The 18486-nt window shown below is 36.2% G+C and overlaps 1 protein-coding gene across 1 annotated transcript; it reads left to right on the top strand.

The window, feature by feature from the left end:
* The first annotated feature begins 816 nt into the window (after window positions 1–816).
* On the top strand, window positions 817–17927 carry TC2N (tandem C2 domains, nuclear). Its single transcript, XM_070931502.1, has 11 exons — window positions 817–916; window positions 2592–2819; window positions 6380–6550; window positions 9413–9501; window positions 10067–10142; window positions 11737–11837; window positions 13225–13341; window positions 13488–13679; window positions 14957–15071; window positions 15920–16119; window positions 17807–17927. Exons 1-11 carry the CDS (start codon window positions 850–852, stop codon window positions 17915–17917), a joined length of 1467 nt encoding a protein of 488 aa, XP_070787603.1. The 5' UTR covers window positions 817–849; the 3' UTR covers window positions 17918–17927.
* Window positions 17928–18486: the final 559 nt, after the last annotated feature.

Here is an 18486-nt window from a genome sequence, read left to right as displayed (position 1 = left end):
CAGGGGTTAACTTATTCTTTGGACTTTAATGTATTCATAATTTACCACTCCCATTCCTGGCTCCACCCCTTGTATATATAAGGAGCCATCCTCCCCATTTTCATTGCTTCTATCTTGAATATTCAGCGAATATAGAATGCCTATTATGATTAAAGAGAAATATATTTAAATCTCTAACTTCTATTATCTTTATTGAGTCTGATCCTGAAAATATTGCAACAGTCATATTGACTTTGGAGTTTCATAGGAGCTTCTATTACATAAAATTTTGCACTGGAAAATAGCTCATTCCCTAGATTAGAATTTCTCAATGTTGGCAACTTTAAAATGGGTAGGGTATGATTCCCAGAATTCCCCAGTCAGCTATGTTGTCTGGGCAATTCTGGGAGTTGAAGTCCACCCATCATAAAATTGTGAAGGTTGAGAAACACTGCCCTAGGCAATAGTAGGCCCTCTATTGGACTATAAATTCAGCACTTACTAACACTAATTTACTTCAGGTTTCAGTCTTAACATTTAAATAGTTTTAATGTTCCAGTCCTCCAGAGTTTATGTGCTGAAGAAAGCTCTCCAGTAGATTTTTAAATTTCCTGCATATTTTACATTTTGCAGTTCTAAAAAAATTTTTTTTAAATGCAGTGTAGTTTAGGATATTGATATACTTATGAAAGTGAAAAGTTGGACTTAACATTGTTCCCATGTTTTATTTTAGGCGATTGAACTTCTAAGCATTGCACTGAACACTCATAAAATGAGCAAAAGGAGGATTTTTTGTGTATTTCTGATCTAATTTTCTAATAATTTCCAGGTCTGCCTTCTTCATTGCGTCCAGCTTGCTTAGAAGCAGTAATGGCAACAGAATGCATTAAGAATTGTTGTAGAGGATGTTTATATGCTAATAAAGAAAAACATGATGGTAAGTTTAATTAATTTAAATATCTTAATTTTTTAATGATGACATGACAAAACTAGTAGCCATTGCTTGGGAAGAGCAATTATTATTTTCAACAGTGTCATGGATAAAATTTGTGAATATTTAATTGTGATGTCACAATATCTGATCCTAAAAGAACCAATTATAGGTACATTTAGTACTGCAGGGTGGTAATCTTCAAGTGAACTACAATTCTCAACCAGTATGACAAAAAGGAAAATATTGTGGGAGATATAATCAAAAATATCTAAAGAGCAACAAATTGCATAAAATAACACTCATGGGACCGTATAATTGGAAGGGGCCTTTTAGGCTCCCTAGTCCACCTCTAGTCCAAAGTAAAGCTTCCCTAATAGATGTCAGTCTCACTTTCGCTTGAACTCATGCACTAACTCCTGTACAGGTAGTCCTCGACTTATGACCACAATTGAGCCCAAAATTTATGTTGCTAAGCGAGACAGTTGATAAGTGAATTTTGCCCTGTTTTACATCCTTTCTTGGTACAGTTCTTAAGTGAATCACTGCAGTTGTTAAGTTAGTAACATGGTTGTTAAGTGAATCTGGCTTTCCCATTGACTTTGCTTGCCAGAAGGTGACAAAAGGTGATTACATGACCCCCGGGATACTGCAACAGTCATAAATATGAGTCAGTTGTCAAGCATCTGTATTTTGATCAGTAAGTGTGAAAAATAGTCATGTCACTTTTTTCAATGTTGTTGTAGCTACAAACGGTCACTAAATGAACTGTTGTTGAGACGTGGACTACTTGTACCTCTTTCCAGTTTGATGGGCAGCATTTCAACTCCATTTTTGATTCAGTTATTCATCTACTAGGTTGCCATCCTATATCTAGCCCACACTTGCCAGCTAGCTTGCTAATCAGAATGTCATGTTGTACTTTATGAAATGGAACTCTATGTCTAGTCTGATGAAAAGAAGGACTAGGGGTGACATGATAGCAGTGTTCCAATATCTCAGGGGCTGCCACAAAGAAGAGGGAGTCAAACTATTCTCCAAAGCACCTGAAGGTAGAACAAGAAGCAGTGGGTAGAAACTAATCAAGGAGAGAAGCAATGTAGAACTAAGGAGAAATTTCCTGACAGTTAGAACAATTAATCAGTGGAACAACTTGCCTCCAGAAGTTGTTAATGCACTAACACTGGAAGTTTTAAAGAAGAGATTGGATAATCATTTGTCTGAAGTGGCATAGGCTTACTGCCTAAGCAGGGGATTGGACTCCAAGGTCCCTTCCAGCTCTGTTATTCTATTCTAAACGGTTTGCCAAAATCAAAATATTTTACAGATGCTTAAAGAGGCATAAAATTGGTCATACTCCAGTCAACTGGCACTTTAACCTTTTTCCAGGATACATATATAGTTTAATGATTAGAATTAAGTTTTGTCTGTATTTATAATTTTAAGTAAATTGGTAGTTTATTGATTCTGAGATCTTCTCTTAACCAGCACTGACAAATAATTGAAATCATCAATTATAATATCTTAGAACCATTGCAAACCCTCTCAAAATTGATATATTAACTGCTCTATATCTCAATCAATATGTTGGAAAAATGTATTTGTCTGTGATCCTATTAAAATACAAAAGATCATGAATTAAGTACTGAATGCATTTGCTTCTTTTTGTGTTATATAACAGCCTCTCTGGAGAAACAGTCTACAGTTACCGACAAGTATACATCAAAAGTAGTGGAGAAACCTCCTTTGTCTTCTGTATCCATGAAAAGGCAGGTTGGCTGTTCAGAAGATTATCTTCTCTCTAAGTTCCCACCCGGTGGCAAAGAAATACCCTTTGTAGTTCCTCAGTTCAAGCTTGCTTACATCCAACCTCGGAATCTTAGTAATCCACACCTTGGGGGACTTCAAGGTAAAAAGATGAAAGAGTGTAAAATTAATGTGTCTTTTTGAGAGGCTGCCTTTAGATGCATTGGAAACTTGCTTATGCAATTGATTACTTATTCAAATTGCTAATTAAGACTTAAGATCGAACTATATAGATACATGCAGAAAAAAGTGATCTTCTTTAAGATTAGGTAGAAGTCTTTCTTGGGTTCTCACCTGTCTCCCCTACACATACAGCATTGAAATAGAAGCAGGCCATTGATACTCTTTAAATTTTAATTATTTATTTATTTATTAATGAGATTTATATGCCGCCCTATCTCCAGCCGGACTCAGGGCAGCTCACAACAGTTAAGAAACATCTAATAAAAAGTTAAAAAATTAAATCCAAATCTCATAATTTAACAGTTAAAAGTACAATTAAGACTAACAAGTTAAAATTAAATTAGAATTAAAACCCCATCAATCCAGGCCGGCCAAACGAAACAGCCACGTTTTCAGGTCACGGCGGAAAGAGCGGAGGTCGGGGGCCACCCGGAGCTCCAGGGGCAGTTGATTCCAAAGGGTAGGGGCGCTCACAGAGAAAGCCGTCCCCCTGGGAGTCGCCAGCCGACACTGTCTGGCCAACGGCACCCTGAGGAGGCCCTCTCTGTGGGAACGCACCGGGCGATGGGAAGCTGTTGCTGGCTGCAGATGGTCCCCCAAGTAAATAAAGTAAAAACACAGCTTTTCCCCATAGGCTTTGTTTTTTTGATGTTTTTATTTGTGCCTGATCCTTTTGGATTGTTACCTGTTTTTTTACTGTGGCTTAAAAGCAAAACCAAAAATTAGAAGTGCTATATTGGCTGATTTGTTTCTAAATTCTATAATGAATTGTAGATTATTAAAGTATGTATTTTTTCTTACTGTTTCGGATTATTCTGTGACTTCATGGAAGTCTGTCCTATCCACCACTTGTTAACCTAAAATGCATTTCACTGTCCATGTCCAAGAAGGAAAACTCCTGTCTTCTACTGAGATTGGTTATAGTCTTTTTATTCTTTAAACATCCAGATCAAACTTTTTTTAAAAAACTGCTGTTTCTTTCAGATGATAGTTTTTATTCCAGCTACATGACTTAATCTGGATTGGAAAATAGAGCAAAGGTCTTGTTTCTGCCAGATATAGTTCCCTTCTCATGACAATATGCTCTTTTGTTCGTACTTCTGAACTTGCTAGCCTTACTTGTCCCTGGAGTCTGTTGAATGAAAAAACAGTATCTTATTGTGAAAGGCGTGCACCTCAAGGACTATCAGAGCAGAGAGTTGTGCAAGCCAGACGTTTAGAGCACAATGTATTCCTGGCATTACAATCTAAAAAAAAAAGTAAAATGTTTTGTCTTACTGGAAATTTTAGCTCTTAAATATTTAAACTATTCTTAAACATAGTTTTAACCACATAAAAATGCTAGGCTTGCACATTAAATCTGCACTTGTGGTTTTATGATATAGAGCAAGTTCTCAAACTTGGCAGTTTTAAGATCCAACTTCCAGAATTGCCCAGCTAGCCATATAGAGGAGTTCCTTCTTTTTCTGAAATGCTCAATTCCAAGCATTGTTATCATCATAATAAATTTGATCATGAAAGTGAATTGGGATGACTCTTGTAACCCCTTTGCTTCTTTAACGATGGGAAGAGAAATGAGAACAATGTTGAACAATTTCTAACCATTCTAAAATAAGCCATGTTCAAAAGTTAACTTCCGTATATTAAGTTGTTTAAGTGATTAAGTATAATTTCTGCTAGGTATGAAACAAGATACCAAGGGTGCATCAGACTGCCTGCAAACTGAAGAGCAAAGCAGCATACAAGTGTGCTTATTTATTTGTGTTATTTAGGAGCTGCCTAACACCACAAATCCCTTATGGAGGTGCCCTTCAGATCTATTGCCAGGTTTAAAAATCTAACTGCATGGTTTGATGCCTCTCTGTTGAAAGTAGTGAGGCTTTCAGGATTGATGTCAGCCCTTTGAGATAGGCCAAGTCAGGAGAAAGGCACTGTAGGGATTCTAGGTATGCTGCTTTATTGTAGGGGGTAGAATAACAGAATCTTGAAAGTGTTTCTCTCTGCCCTCTCTCTTATTTCTCTTATAGCAGAAAAAATCCTGATGGAATTATTTCAAATTTCTTCCTCATGCTTTCCATATTTTTAGGACTGAGTTGCCGTTTCACTTCCTTTAACTATTCATGCCTTCCTTGCCCAAAGTCATCCCTGCATTCCTTTACAGGGAGAGATGGTTACATTGCCTCTTACAAGCTTTCCACAAGGGGCTCCCTGGACACCTAAACAGAAACCTTTTGAAGACTTCACTTGGAAACAGTCCTTGCATATCAAATTGAGGGTTTCTTGGTGCTCTCTGAGCTGCATTGTTTTCTTACAGGCGTTTCATTACACAAACTAGGTAACATCATCAGGGTTAGCAAAGACTAGCATGATTATGTTATCTAGTTTGGATAATGAAACGTCTGCAAGAAAATTAACCCAGATCAGAGAGCACCAAGGACCCCTCATTTCAATCCTGAGCTACAAATACTCTCCTTTATTGGTATTATCAAGTCTATCATTTTCCGATACTTGATGCATGACCCTTACTCCTCGCTTCAGTAATGGCATCCTTTCCTTATTTGTTTTTCCCAAATGTTTTTCTTTAACCTTCAGAAGCAATTTATGAAAGACCTAACTATATGTCTGTCTTAAAAACATCCAGGCTACTTTTGGACTGAGGGCTCCCTCTTGTTCTTTTTGTACCATCCCAGTTATGTCATGGTTGATAGTCCTTTTGGTAGCCATGGCATTGGCCTGTCAACCCGGTAAACTGTTTGCCTTATAAAAAGATCCTGTTCCCCCTTCATCCAGATATTTCTTTCTTTCCAAAGTCAGTATTGGCCTTCTGCTTGGATCAAGTTTTCCTCACCATCTCGGCATTCTTTGAAAACATTACGATACTTTTTTTGGAGTGGTGCAATATCTCTAACACGGACTTGTTATTTGGACTGTTTAGTATCATTTCAGTGGGACCAATGCTTATTCCTGGCTTTCCAAGGCCAATCTTAAAGAGCATGATCTTCCTTTTGACAGTTCTCCAAATGGATAATGGCTGCCATCAAGCTTTGCTGTAGATTGGCTAAACAGTCATATCCAGTCTGTGCTTATACCACAAGAGCAATAGCAGCATAGACATCCTTCCTCTGAGTTATTTCCCTACTTGGAGCAAACTCTTCCTCCACCCCTACAACTCCTGCTGGAACAACCAATTAGTGTAGCTAGTAATGCTTAACAAATGTCAATAATACACAAAATAAGGAACATGCTCTTAATTTCTCCCAGCTTTTAAAATGTCTAATATCAGTATTAAAGTACTTTACTCTAGTAGCAGCTTTTATTTTTGTGATATTTTATATTAAAATACTGACTTCTATATAGCCATGAAACATAGGAAAAAGAAACATGTTTTTTAAAATCTATTTTAGGCTGACCTCCTGCTCATATTTTACAGATAATTTCAGTTCAGTGATGATTTGCTTAATGATATATCATACTTTTCAGGTTCGGTTGTAACGTCTTTCAGTGATCGGAAAGCAGAACTTTCCAATATATACCATCAAAGACCTCCTGCTGAGGTGTATAATCCCTTCTATATGCAACTGCCACCTCTTTCTCCAGATTTCAGTCAAGTCCACACAGAAAAAATAGTGAACAAGAGATTATATGGGTCAGGTAAAAGAGTTCATCAGTTTTAACACCATTTTAAAGAATAGTATTAAAAGACAGCAGACATAAATTCTGCCTTTTTATATTAGTTGTGAATAAAATAGGCCTATATTAAACTATAAAAACATAAATGAGACATATTTTTCTACATGTTTATGTGTCTATTTCTGATTGATTTCCCGAATTGCCTTCCATTCAGGCTGCCCCTATTAGTATAGTACTGTATTTTGTTATTTCAGGTCATTCTTGTATTTGTATTCAGTTCATGGGCAAGACATTCAAGCTCTTTTTTACACTAAAGCTACATACTCTAGGTGCAAAACTCTGAAAGGAAGAAGAACAAGTTCATTTAAAGAGCAGCTTTATCTGAGGGGATAAATCTCTGTGGTATTTATATGGACTGCATTTCTTTGAAGCAAAAGCAGAAGCTGCAGATATTGTCTAAGGAAGAAAATAGTTTAAGGATGATCAGTATTTGACATAGACCGACCAGGTGAAGTACGGAAAAGTCCAAGTCCAATTGAATGGTGGTGTTTTTGGGAATTAATCAATGAATAGTTTTTCACAAGCATACTGTAACACTTGAGGGCCACTGGTATAGTTGTAGTATTTTAAGAATTTTGTACTGAAATAGAAATAAATTTGCTGCGTTTTTGCTATTGGAAGTTTAGATATTATGTGTAGCATTATCTTTCATTTTTTAAACTTCTATTCATACTACTTTCTGGCCTTTAGTTGGGTTGCTTTTCTTTCAAATGTTTTCCAGCTTAGCTAGTATAGCAGCAGTCACTGATACCTACCATTGTTAGTTTAGATTGGTTGGAGTGATGTGTGAGTGGAATATTGAGAGGGGAACAGCTATTAAACACAAAGACACACAGAAGAAGTTGGTTGTATCTGCATGACTGCCAGTCTTCCTGCTAAGTTATTGCAGTCTTAAAAAATATTTGTATAGGAAAGTAAGAAGTATGTAAGCTGCTGTAGGTAAGCAGCTTACATACATTGCACTATGCAAATAGATACCGTGTTTCCCCGAAAATAAGACCCTGTCTTATATTTTTTTGAACCCTGAAAAAAGCGCTTGGCCTGATTGTCATGCTCTCAAAAGGCCGATTAGGCTTATTATCAGGGAATGTCTTATTTTCAGGGAAACAGGGTAGTGTATGTCTGTTTATATATATATATATATTTCATGTATATGTATGTAGGTGCTTTTTTATACAGTACATGCATGAATGTACATATTAGACTGACTTAAACTCAGATGTTGCTAATGATCTTCAGGCTGTATAAAGTTATTTAAATATCCATAGAACATGAACTGGGATGATTGGTTGAACTTTAATTTACTGTTTGCATACTGTTGTGTCTTTCTGATGCTGAGTGTCTGAATGCAGGTAAAAATGCAGAGCCTCCATGTTGGTCTGGAGGCAATTTTTGTTGCAATTTTGGGCACATGTCAACTTTTTATATGCTCTTGTTAAATTTTAAAAAGTATATTTAAAAACCCTAAACCTAAGACTCTTTTGTTTTCATTCCATGCTCTTTTTGTCACTTGATTCTGCTGTTTAACTTTTGCTGATTTAGTTTTTGTTGGGGGTGTGAAGCTTTTTCAGACTTGCTTGCTGCTCCTATAGCTATGACAGGACTTCTTGTTAGCTTGTTGACTTTTTTGCTTCTTGCCATTGCAGTCTTGTGTCATAGAGTCAGGTCCATTCATACAGGAGTTAAAGCGTGGCTCTCTTTGTCTTGTGTTACCTTCTTGGCAGGGAAAATTTAAGGGAATGCAAGGGATGTAAAGGAAAACTCTCTCTGTCATAAAGCTGGGCAGAATCCTTTTCTAATAAAAGATTCAACCTCTGCTTGTCTTTTTCCCGTGCTTGTTTTTCTTTGTTGGCAATTACTGTACATTTCCAGTTTTGTCTGTACTAGCAGTTAGCATAGACAGACACCTGACCTACTCTTGCAACACTAAATAAAAATCAGGGGAGCAAAGCTCTGCTCTTCTGTTGCCATTGTTTGCTATGGTTAGAACATTAGAAACCAGGAAGAATCTGTCTATGGATTCAATCATCCAGGTCACGGTAGTCCCAAAGGTGCTTTTTCAAGCGGCAACTGGAAAATCCTTGAAAAAGCATCTTTGAGACAGGTAACACCTTTTCTAACTATCAGGTTATATTAGAAGGCATAAGCTTTTGTGAGCGATAGCTCACTTTAACAAAAACTTGTGCTGTAAAAGTCTGTAGAGATTCTCAGTCATCCAGGTCATGGTTTGTCCCAAAGGAGCTTTTTCAGGAGACAACTGGACTTTCTTGTTTTTTCTTTGAAGACATTTCGCTGCTCATCCAAAAAAGCTTCTTCATCTCTGACAGGATAGTGGGGAATGGAAGGATTTTTATTCCTTGAAGACAGCTGGTCATTTGCATTCTTTTTGAGGGTCGTTGAAGCAGTTGGAGGTTTATCCTTGTCCACAGGGTCACCTAAGTAGTGCTCCTGGTTCCGGTAGTCTGCAATTTTTCTCTGGAAATCCAGAGAAGAAAAAAAATTCCCAATTTTTCTCTGGAAAATTGTGCTGTAGCTCATGAAAGTTCATGCAGTTTAATGATATTTGTTAACAGGAAAAAATGCCACCAGACTCCTGATTTTTTCCATAGTTACACTTGTCTGTTTTTAGGAAGTGATAGCAATTTCTCACTTGATTATGAATCAAATTAATTTATGAACTTTTATAACAGTTTATAGCAACTTCATATCAACCCCATTCTGGTATAGAATTTTTTCAAGTTTAGCATTTTTATTGAGTTATAAAATATTGTATAGGATTTTTAAAAACTAAATTGCTCTTGAAATCTCTGTTTCCTTTTTCAGTTTGTGACTTAAGAAGTAGCACATTGCCCTGCTCTTCCTCTTTAAGTCATTCTATGTTTGATCTTACAAGCCCATCCCACCGATTTCAGGTAAATAAGTGTTATTTAGTGTTAATGTGATACCAAGCTTTATTAATAATTTTAAATGATTGATTACAGGTACCCTTTGACCTATGACCACCAATGAAACTGGAATTTCAGTTTGCTAAATGATGTGGCCATTAAGTGAATCATCATTTGACTGGACCACTTTTACTGCAATCATTAAGCAAATCATGTGGTTGATAGGTGAATCATACAGTTGTTAAACAAACGTGTCTTCCCCAATTGACTTTGCTTCTCGGAAGCCAGCTGGAAGGGTCACAAATCAAAGGGTCACAAGATGCTGCAACTGTTGTAAATGCAAGCCAGTTGCCAAGTGCCTGAATTGCAATCACAAGACTGCAGGGGTAGTGCAATGGTTGTAACTTTGAGGACAAGTTATAAGTCACTTTTTCTGAGTCTGTCATAACTGAATTGTTGTTAAACGATCAGTCATAAGTTGAGGACTACCTGTAATTCCTTAATATATTTTGATCTCACACCTAGTTCTGTATTTCCTTGTTCTTGGTTTTTGTTGTTGTTAACTAATCAGACTTTCTTTTTTTCCTGGAAGAGGTATGATTCTGCCTCCAGTACACCAAGCAGCATCTCCTCCAGAAAGAATTCACAAGGTAGTAACAGGAGTTTAGGTAATGAGCACTGTTGTCTTGTCTTACTTCTGGTAGAGATCTGGTAAACTGGGCTTCATATAATGAGAGGGGTCTGTGAACTCCAGAAATACTTGGTACAATCATACTGTAGATGTAGGCCTATATAGGTTCTACATTATGTTCTTATAAAATCAAAATATATTTTGACTTAGAAGTTCCAGAATTTATGTTATACTTCTCTTTTTAGCTTTATTAGAAGTGGAGGTTACATTGGTATCTTAATAACAGTTAAAATAGACTTCATTGGAAGAAAAATATAGGTTGGAATAAGTTATAGCCTTAAGCCTTAACTTAAGTTGATTGAACCCAATAAATATAAGACCTAGTTAAAATATGTTGCATGACTTCCTAGACTACAATATTTGATATAATAAATAGAAGCATAAGGTACACATTTTTTAATCCTCTGTAGTAAAAAAAGAAATAAAACTCTCCCTTTAATGAAAAGCTAATGTATCCAGAGTAGAGGAATTTCATAAAAGTGGTTTGATGACAACCTTATTCTCCACATGGAAACTTCTTTACCTATGCATATTCAAATATATAATTACAATATGAATTGGTACAAATGTGGAATGGCTGAACCATATACTCTCTTCAAATGCCAATCCTTATTTTAGGGGCGAAAAATCATTGGAAATTCTGAGTGGTTAGGGCACGGATGTCAAATTCGCGGCATCACATTGCCATCACGTGACGTTTCACGATGTTTTTCCCATTCATGGAGCTGGGGTGGGCTTGGCCTGCGCATGACATATCCGGCCCACAAGCCACCAGTTTGACACCCCTGGATTAGGGAAAGAGGGCCAAGGACTGGGAAAATCCACTGAAGCAAAAAAAAAAAAAAAAAAAAAAAATCAGTCTGTAGGAAATAGGCAAATATTGAATAGTAAGTGAGGGTACCACATAGAAAATAATCGGATTAAGAGAATGAAATGACATTTCAAGTTGAAGCTCATGAAATCACTGCTCCAAAGCTAACAGCAAGGAAGCAAGCATTTTATTAGTATAAAGAAATATTCCTCACAGTACACTGGAGTGAACTTTATTGAATGTGTTTTTGACACAGTGCATCCTGTGTTAAATCATCCTTGTTCAGAATTCTGGGAATTGCAGTCCCACTGCATCTGAAGAGTGGCAGGCTGATGAAGATTGCAGAAGCCTAGCATAGCACATTGTTTTAGACTCATTTGCCTAGTCCTGGTCCTTTTAGCATAAACTTTGCTTGGCAGAGTGATACAACACTGGTGAAAAGGTTAATCTCTCTGGTTCTGCCAGTGCAGGTGTATGCTGAAGAATGTTGGCAACCCACTATCTTGTTAATGTAGTTTTGAAAACACCTTTTATGATGCATTAAGGCAGGATTAATCATAAATAGCTGAAACACTGACAAATTTGATTTCTATCAAACACATGTATTTCCTTATGTACAGCTGACATATCCTGGCAGGAAGGAGAAATATTTAAGTAATGAGAACAGATTTTTAAAAAGTAGTCTGAGTTCATTGGATAAACTAATGTTTTTTCAGCCTTTGAGAACAAGTTCCAAAAGTGTTTTTGGATTTATCCCCAGATACAATTACATTATCAGGTGACGAAAGAGAATTTGGCAGGCTGAACGTGAAGGTGTGCTACATTTTTTCTGTAGAACAGATATGGATCACGGTCTTGAAAGTAAGTAATTCTAAAAAGGATCCAGTTACTGGTTCTTGAATAGTTCCATTAGGGGCACTTGTGAAAAAAAAAATCTAGTTTATACTCTAAACTCAGCTGTTAGGCAAGAACCATAAGGTTGACAAAGAAGCCTCCTTCTAAAAACCACAGTGGCTCCATTTACTAGTGAATAAACATTATAGAGTAACCTGTTCAGAGATACACTTACTGGACAGATTCAAATTAAACAGACAAATAATATGTGCAGCTTTTTTTTTTACTTCGTCTCACCCTACTTTAATTTCATGTTATCCAGGTTTCATTCAAGACTGGCGCATCTGGCTCTTGTATGAAAAAATAGAAACATCCACTGGAAAGCTCAATAAAGTGTTTTAAATGATAACCATTCTACATAAAACAATGAAAATATGTGTGAGATTTTCATTAATCATTATACAGAATTTCCCAATACCCCATTCACTTCCTCTTTTTGCTGATACACATACACACTCCCAGGCAGTCCCACCTACTGTGTCTTTCTCTGTGTAATCCCATACACATCCTGAGTACATCTGGGAACAATAAGGCATTTTTATTTTATTTATTTATTGAATTTGTACAATCGCCTGTCTCACCAACTGTGACACTGGGCAGTGCACAATCATATAAAACACCAAATGTAAAAACAAGAGATAAAAATATAAAAAAAATTCATTACACACACACACACACACACACACACACACACATCTCTACCTTGTGTGAAGGGAGGATAAAATTGCCCCACTCAACAATGGATCCATCTAACAAGTCTTAATGGACAATTGCACTTTTTATTATATATATATGAACATCATTACTGATCTAGCTAGATTTTATTAGCAATAGAGGAAACTATTTTATACGGAGTTGGAACATCTTCCATTACATCCATTACTTTTGGATATAGACGTAAAACTAGAATTTTGCTGTATGAAATTCTTTTATTTGAAAATGAGAGGAATTTAATTGGGACAGTGTATGTACAGAGTACATACTGTTTCATAAACCAGTGCATCTTCAGACATAACATTATTTGGAAAGAGAGTACTTTGTGCTTTAATCTACTTCATTTCATTATAATTTTAATTGTGTTAATTCTGTAGTCATGAAAGTATGAGAAAGAGGCATTATTGTAACTCAGACAGCCAGTATTAAACCACTTTTTCAGCAATAATTATCTAATGCAATAATTTGAATTGGCAAGAGTTGATTGTTCAGTTGCTTTGAGATTTTATGAACTTGGAGAACCATATTTTATAGTAAGATGAATGGTAATGTTAATCATAAATAAAGCACACTGACATAAGGAGACTAAGCATGTAGTTGTGTTTTCCTACTTTGCATTGTTTAATTTTCAATTTTGTAGTGCAAAGATTTGAACTGGTCATCTACTTGTGAAGAACACCCTCAAATTTCCATCAAAGGAATCCTCACCCTACACAAACCAGTGCAGTTCAGATGTTTAGCAAAAGAAGCTTCCAATGTAAGTGGCACTTAAAAAAAAACAACACAAAATCTATTTCAAAATTCTTCTATATGTAATATGTGAATTGATAAAAGTAGAGACACGAGTGATTATGGATAAGGATTTTTTTTCTTTCAAATCTCACATTTGACTGTCGCCTCTAGGACATTGAGTTCATGGAAACCTTTGTATTTGCTATTAAACTGCAACTCCTCCAGACTGCAAGACTTGTGTTCAAAGTACAATCCCTGATTCCCAGGAGAAAAACTATAGGAGAATGTATTTTGCCCCTGCGAGACCTCAGTTCACAGGAAGTGGATTATTGGCTGATGATAACACCTCCTTCCAAAGCTTTAGTAAGTTAAAGTATCCCAAGGATTCTTGAAGGAAATACATGGGGCTTTATGCAGGAACAGAAATCTAGAATTGGTTTTGGGTCCTTTTGTTTATATTCATTGATTCTTCCCTGCTTCTGGGAGGGGGGAGGTGCAGGGAGAAAAGAGGCCCCTCACTTGTAGCCCCTATCGGCTAAGTCTTCCACACTCACTTCTCCCATTGCCAAATTGCAATGAAAACTGTTCCTTTTCATCTACAAAGGTAATGTCTGAAAAATTATGAACAGGGTGCAAAGCCTATAATTCTTTAGATGTTGCAACTCTTTCTTCACCTGTTGTAAATTCACCTCCATCCTAGCTATAAATTCACAATAGCTTTATATCTCTAATATAATAGTAGTTTTTATTCTGAGGCTGGATTATGTAACAGGATTTGACCTGTTTTGAAAAGGATAGCCTTAATAAGTCTCTTGATTTTCACTGGTCTGACCTACCTTGAACAGCTGATATCTCCACAAGAAAATTAAAACTATAATTTCTTGAGATAGTCTACAATAAGAGACCCTTACAAGGCAGTATTTTACCCTCTTTCGTTTACTCCATGAATCAAAGAACTACTTGCCTGCTTCTGAATATTTCTGCAATTTGTAATTCCTTTTTGTGTGGCAAGGGTTCTTGAAAATATCTATCAAGGTCATCTTCTTTACTGTCCATATGTAAGACAGATTGGCATTCCTCTGAAATGGAGTTACATTGATAATGAAAGTATTTTAATTATAAAACTTCATCACTATAGAATTCCACACAAGGAAGTTATATTGTAGCTTCACTTATTAACATCTGCCAGAACCGGCTCTAAAGAACCAGGAAATGAATTCCATGAAACAAAGGTCATCCCAACCTCATGAAAAAGTCTTCAGAAATGTAAGGCAGTTTTTTTAAAAAACAGTTTATAATCTGGAAAAAAGAGATCCTGTCATTTTAAAAAATGGACAGATCCCACAGAAATCCTGACAACACTTTTCGCAAAACATATACAATAGAGGGTTTTTTTTAATCCCAATCTTGATTCTGGCAAATTTGGAAGGATTAGAATTTACAATTCTATAGCATACAAAAGTAGCATTATCAGGTATTTTTAAAAAAGATAGAGCTACTGTTTGATTAAACTGATGTTTCTTTGTCAAAATGGAAAGTCTGATCTTTTCACTTCACACCTGTGTAACAAAATATTTTATTTGTGAAAGTTAGCTAAGATTAAGATGGAACATTTCTTTGCTCTTTGACTCTCTGTGCAGGTGTGTTCTGCAGAATTGAAAATAGGCACCTGTTTTCAAGCAGTAAACAGCCGGATCCAGTTGCAAATCCTGGAAGCTCAGAACCTTCCAAGTTCATCCACACCATTGTCTTCAAGTAAATACTATAGTCTTATTGCTCAAACTCCATAAAAGAGAGCATGTTTAAATACAAAACTACACATCTCTGTGTGGCTACTATTGTTCTTTTATGATTGCATAATGACTTTTATATCAAGGCATGTCATATCTTGATCTACTATCTAGGCTTCTCAGACACATAAAAGTAAAACTAAAAAGAAGCCATTTCTTCTGAATCCTCTCAGTTGATTCTGTTTATTTTAAAATATGTTTTCTTAAAGCCTGTTATTTAATATTCAAATACGTTTAGAGCAGTGGTGAAATGTAAAATTTGTTACTACTGGTTCTGTGGGTGTGGCTTGGTAGGGGGTAATGTGACTGAGTGGGCGTGGCCTTTTTTTTTTTTTAACTTTTAAAACCATTTTTTCTACAACCTCTTCGGCTGAACAGGTTATAAAAAAAATGCTTTTACAATTCTCTGACGATCCCAGCTGAGCTGTGCAATCATCAGAGGCTATTTTTACTTTTAAAAGCATTTTTTCGGCCAAAGAGGTTGTAGAAATATCAGTATATATCAATATGATATCAATGTATATCAGTGGATCAATAAGCAAAAACCTGCACTTTAAGTAGAAAGGTGAATTCCATTGGTCTTTATAACAGCCTGGTACTGGGAACTGAAGCTGCTTTCCAGTGAGCAGAGTCTTGATTCCAAGGGGTGAGCAATGAATGTCTATGCCTTAAAATGCATCCACCCTGGGGGGGACCCTCTCTCCCCATTTGCCCATCATATTATAATTAACAATAACATGTTCTTTCATTTTGGGATTTCAAACTTCACACAGTGAAAACATTTTTTTAAAATTGTCATTAATTCTACCATAGATTTTTTTGTAAAGATTGTGATGCTCAGCACTGAAGGATTGGTTGATAAGAAAAAAACTCGTCTGCTGAAATCTACTAACAGTCAAGTAAAATGGGGAGAAACCTTGATGTTCCCTGTGAGCCAGAATGAACATGGAATAAACTTTCTCATCAAACTCTATAGTAGGAGCTCAGTGAGAAGAAAACATTTCCTGGGACAGGTTGGTTCTCCCTCCCCCCCCCCCATGACACTCAATGCAAAAGTTTCTGAATTCTAAACTTAAAATGTATGTGGACCATAAACTTCGCTTTGTACCAAAAAATGTTACCATTAATATAATCCTGGTTGAAATAGAACAGAAATAGGAAGCCTGCAACCTTCCAGATTTTGCTGAATATTGTCTAGTAAGTTGATATTCAGAAATTTCTTTAAATATGGATTTAATTTCATTGCTAGATCCCTTAAAAATATTATCTCATTATGAATAAATAATTTTGTACCATAAGCAATTTCCTCTTATGCAACTTTATATCAAAAATCTCAGATTTACAACCCAAAGAATTGTCAGGAGATACAAATTTCTATTCCATTCCATTCTATAAATTGTCATGAAGTATAAATTTATGAATAGTTCAAAAGCTACATCCATCCATCACAAAACTATAGATATCAAAAATTGAATTCAATAAAGCTAAATTTTGAAACTATTTGTAGATTATATAGATGGCACAACATGAAATAGAATACCTAATAGCCTGGAAAATAGAAATGAAATTAAAAACAGTAGACTAGAAGAATCACTATAAGAAAGAGAATGTAATTTTACAAGACACAGGTAAAGTATTATTAGGAGACAAAGATTAAATGCTACAAAGGTATTGTAGCAGAAATCTCCAGATCATAAGATGTAAAAATTACATCCAATGTAATTTTTTCAAAATCCTAAAAACAAAATAAAAGAGAACATAATCTTTTTAGAATCTATTTTTAATGAAATGCATATTTTTATCAGCACATGCTGTCACTCATCTTAGCATACATATTCTTGATTCATCTTCTATGTTTTTATTTTATTTATTTATTATCAGATTTATGTACCGCCCTTCTCCCGAAGGACTCAGGGCGGTGCACAGCCAAAGTAAAAACATAAATACAAACATTAAAATACAGTTAAAAAGATATATATGCGTTTGGCCCCATAGTTAAAAAAACAATAACAAACCTATTAAAAACATTTTAAAAAGTGTTAAGCCAGCCCGGCTTGCTGAAAAAGAAAGGTCTTAAGGGCACAGCGGAAGGCACCGAGGTCTTGGATTCTTCGTATCTCTGGGGGCAGCTGATTCCAGAGGGCAGGTGCCCCCACCGAAAAGGCCCTCCCCCTGGGGGCCACCAGTCTATATTGCTTGACCGATGGCACCCTGAGGAGACCCTCTCTGTGGGAGCGCACAGGTCGGTGGGAGGCCATTGGTAGCAGTAGGCGGTCTCGAAGATATCCAGGTCCTATGCCATGGAGCGCTTTAAAGATGATAACCAACACCTTGAAGCGCACCCAGAAGACCACTGGAAGCCAGTGCAGCTCACGCAGGAGTGGTGTTATGTGGAGCGCCATGCGGCTCCTGTAACTACCCGTGCGGCCGCATTCTGGACCAGTTGGAGCCTCCGGGTGCTCTTCAAGGGGAGCCCCATGTAGAGAGCGTTGCCGTCGTCCAGGCGAGAGGTGACGAGGGCATGAGTGACTGTGCACAAGGAATCCCGATCTAGGAAGGGCCGCAACTGGCGGATCATATATCATTATATACATATAATTATGTTATATAAACATGATTTTTATACACTGATCAAGATAAATGTCAAAACAGCTTTTGGCGTCTTCTTTATAATGATTCTTTGTTTTTCTTATCATGCAGGTTTGGTTAAGCAGTGACAGCAACAGTGCAGAAGCTGCTGATCAATGGAGGGACACAATTGCAAATCCAGAGAAGGTTGTGGTTAAATGGCATAACATCATTCCAGCGTGATTCTGCTTTGAACAGTGTTTTTGGTACTGATTTGGACTTGAGCCCAGAGACTTTTGCACTTATTTAAAATGACCAGCCATCAGATAACAAAGAGACAGAAAAGAGATATCTATATGGATGCATACAATATCATCTCTACACAAGAAAATCACAGAGGAAGCAATAAAGTTGAAAAAGGAAGCATAAGTTGGAAATCCTAGCAAAGTACATGAAAATTCAAAAGCCACATTGAAAAATTAGTGGCTTGATTATTAATTGACTGTTGATCCAAAAGGCTTATATGTAAAACATTTTAATATTTATATTTTAAAACATTAATTTTTAAATTAATTTAAAAACTTTGTATAGATTTTAGCGAAAAATACCATAGAAGGACTATCCTTCAGGAAGATTTTGCTCCATGTATTAGTTGACAACCATGTTCCAACTATTTTTTGCTTCTAAAAGTATTCTGTGGACACTTTATTATTTCTACCAATATGTTGAACAAGTGAGTAAGGTAGGCAGGGAGGTAGAAATAATACTTTAATACATTTAAATTGAAATAAACATTTTAAGGTAATTTTTAA

The sequence above is a fragment of the Pituophis catenifer genome, unplaced genomic scaffold, assembly GCF_029215685.1.
Source record: "Pituophis catenifer annectens isolate HBS135680 unplaced genomic scaffold, rPitCat1.0.hap2 SCAF_1, whole genome shotgun sequence".
In the NCBI taxonomy this organism is placed as follows: domain Eukaryota; kingdom Metazoa; phylum Chordata; class Lepidosauria; order Squamata; family Colubridae; genus Pituophis; species Pituophis catenifer.
This window is presented reverse-complemented; position numbering and strand designations above follow the sequence as displayed.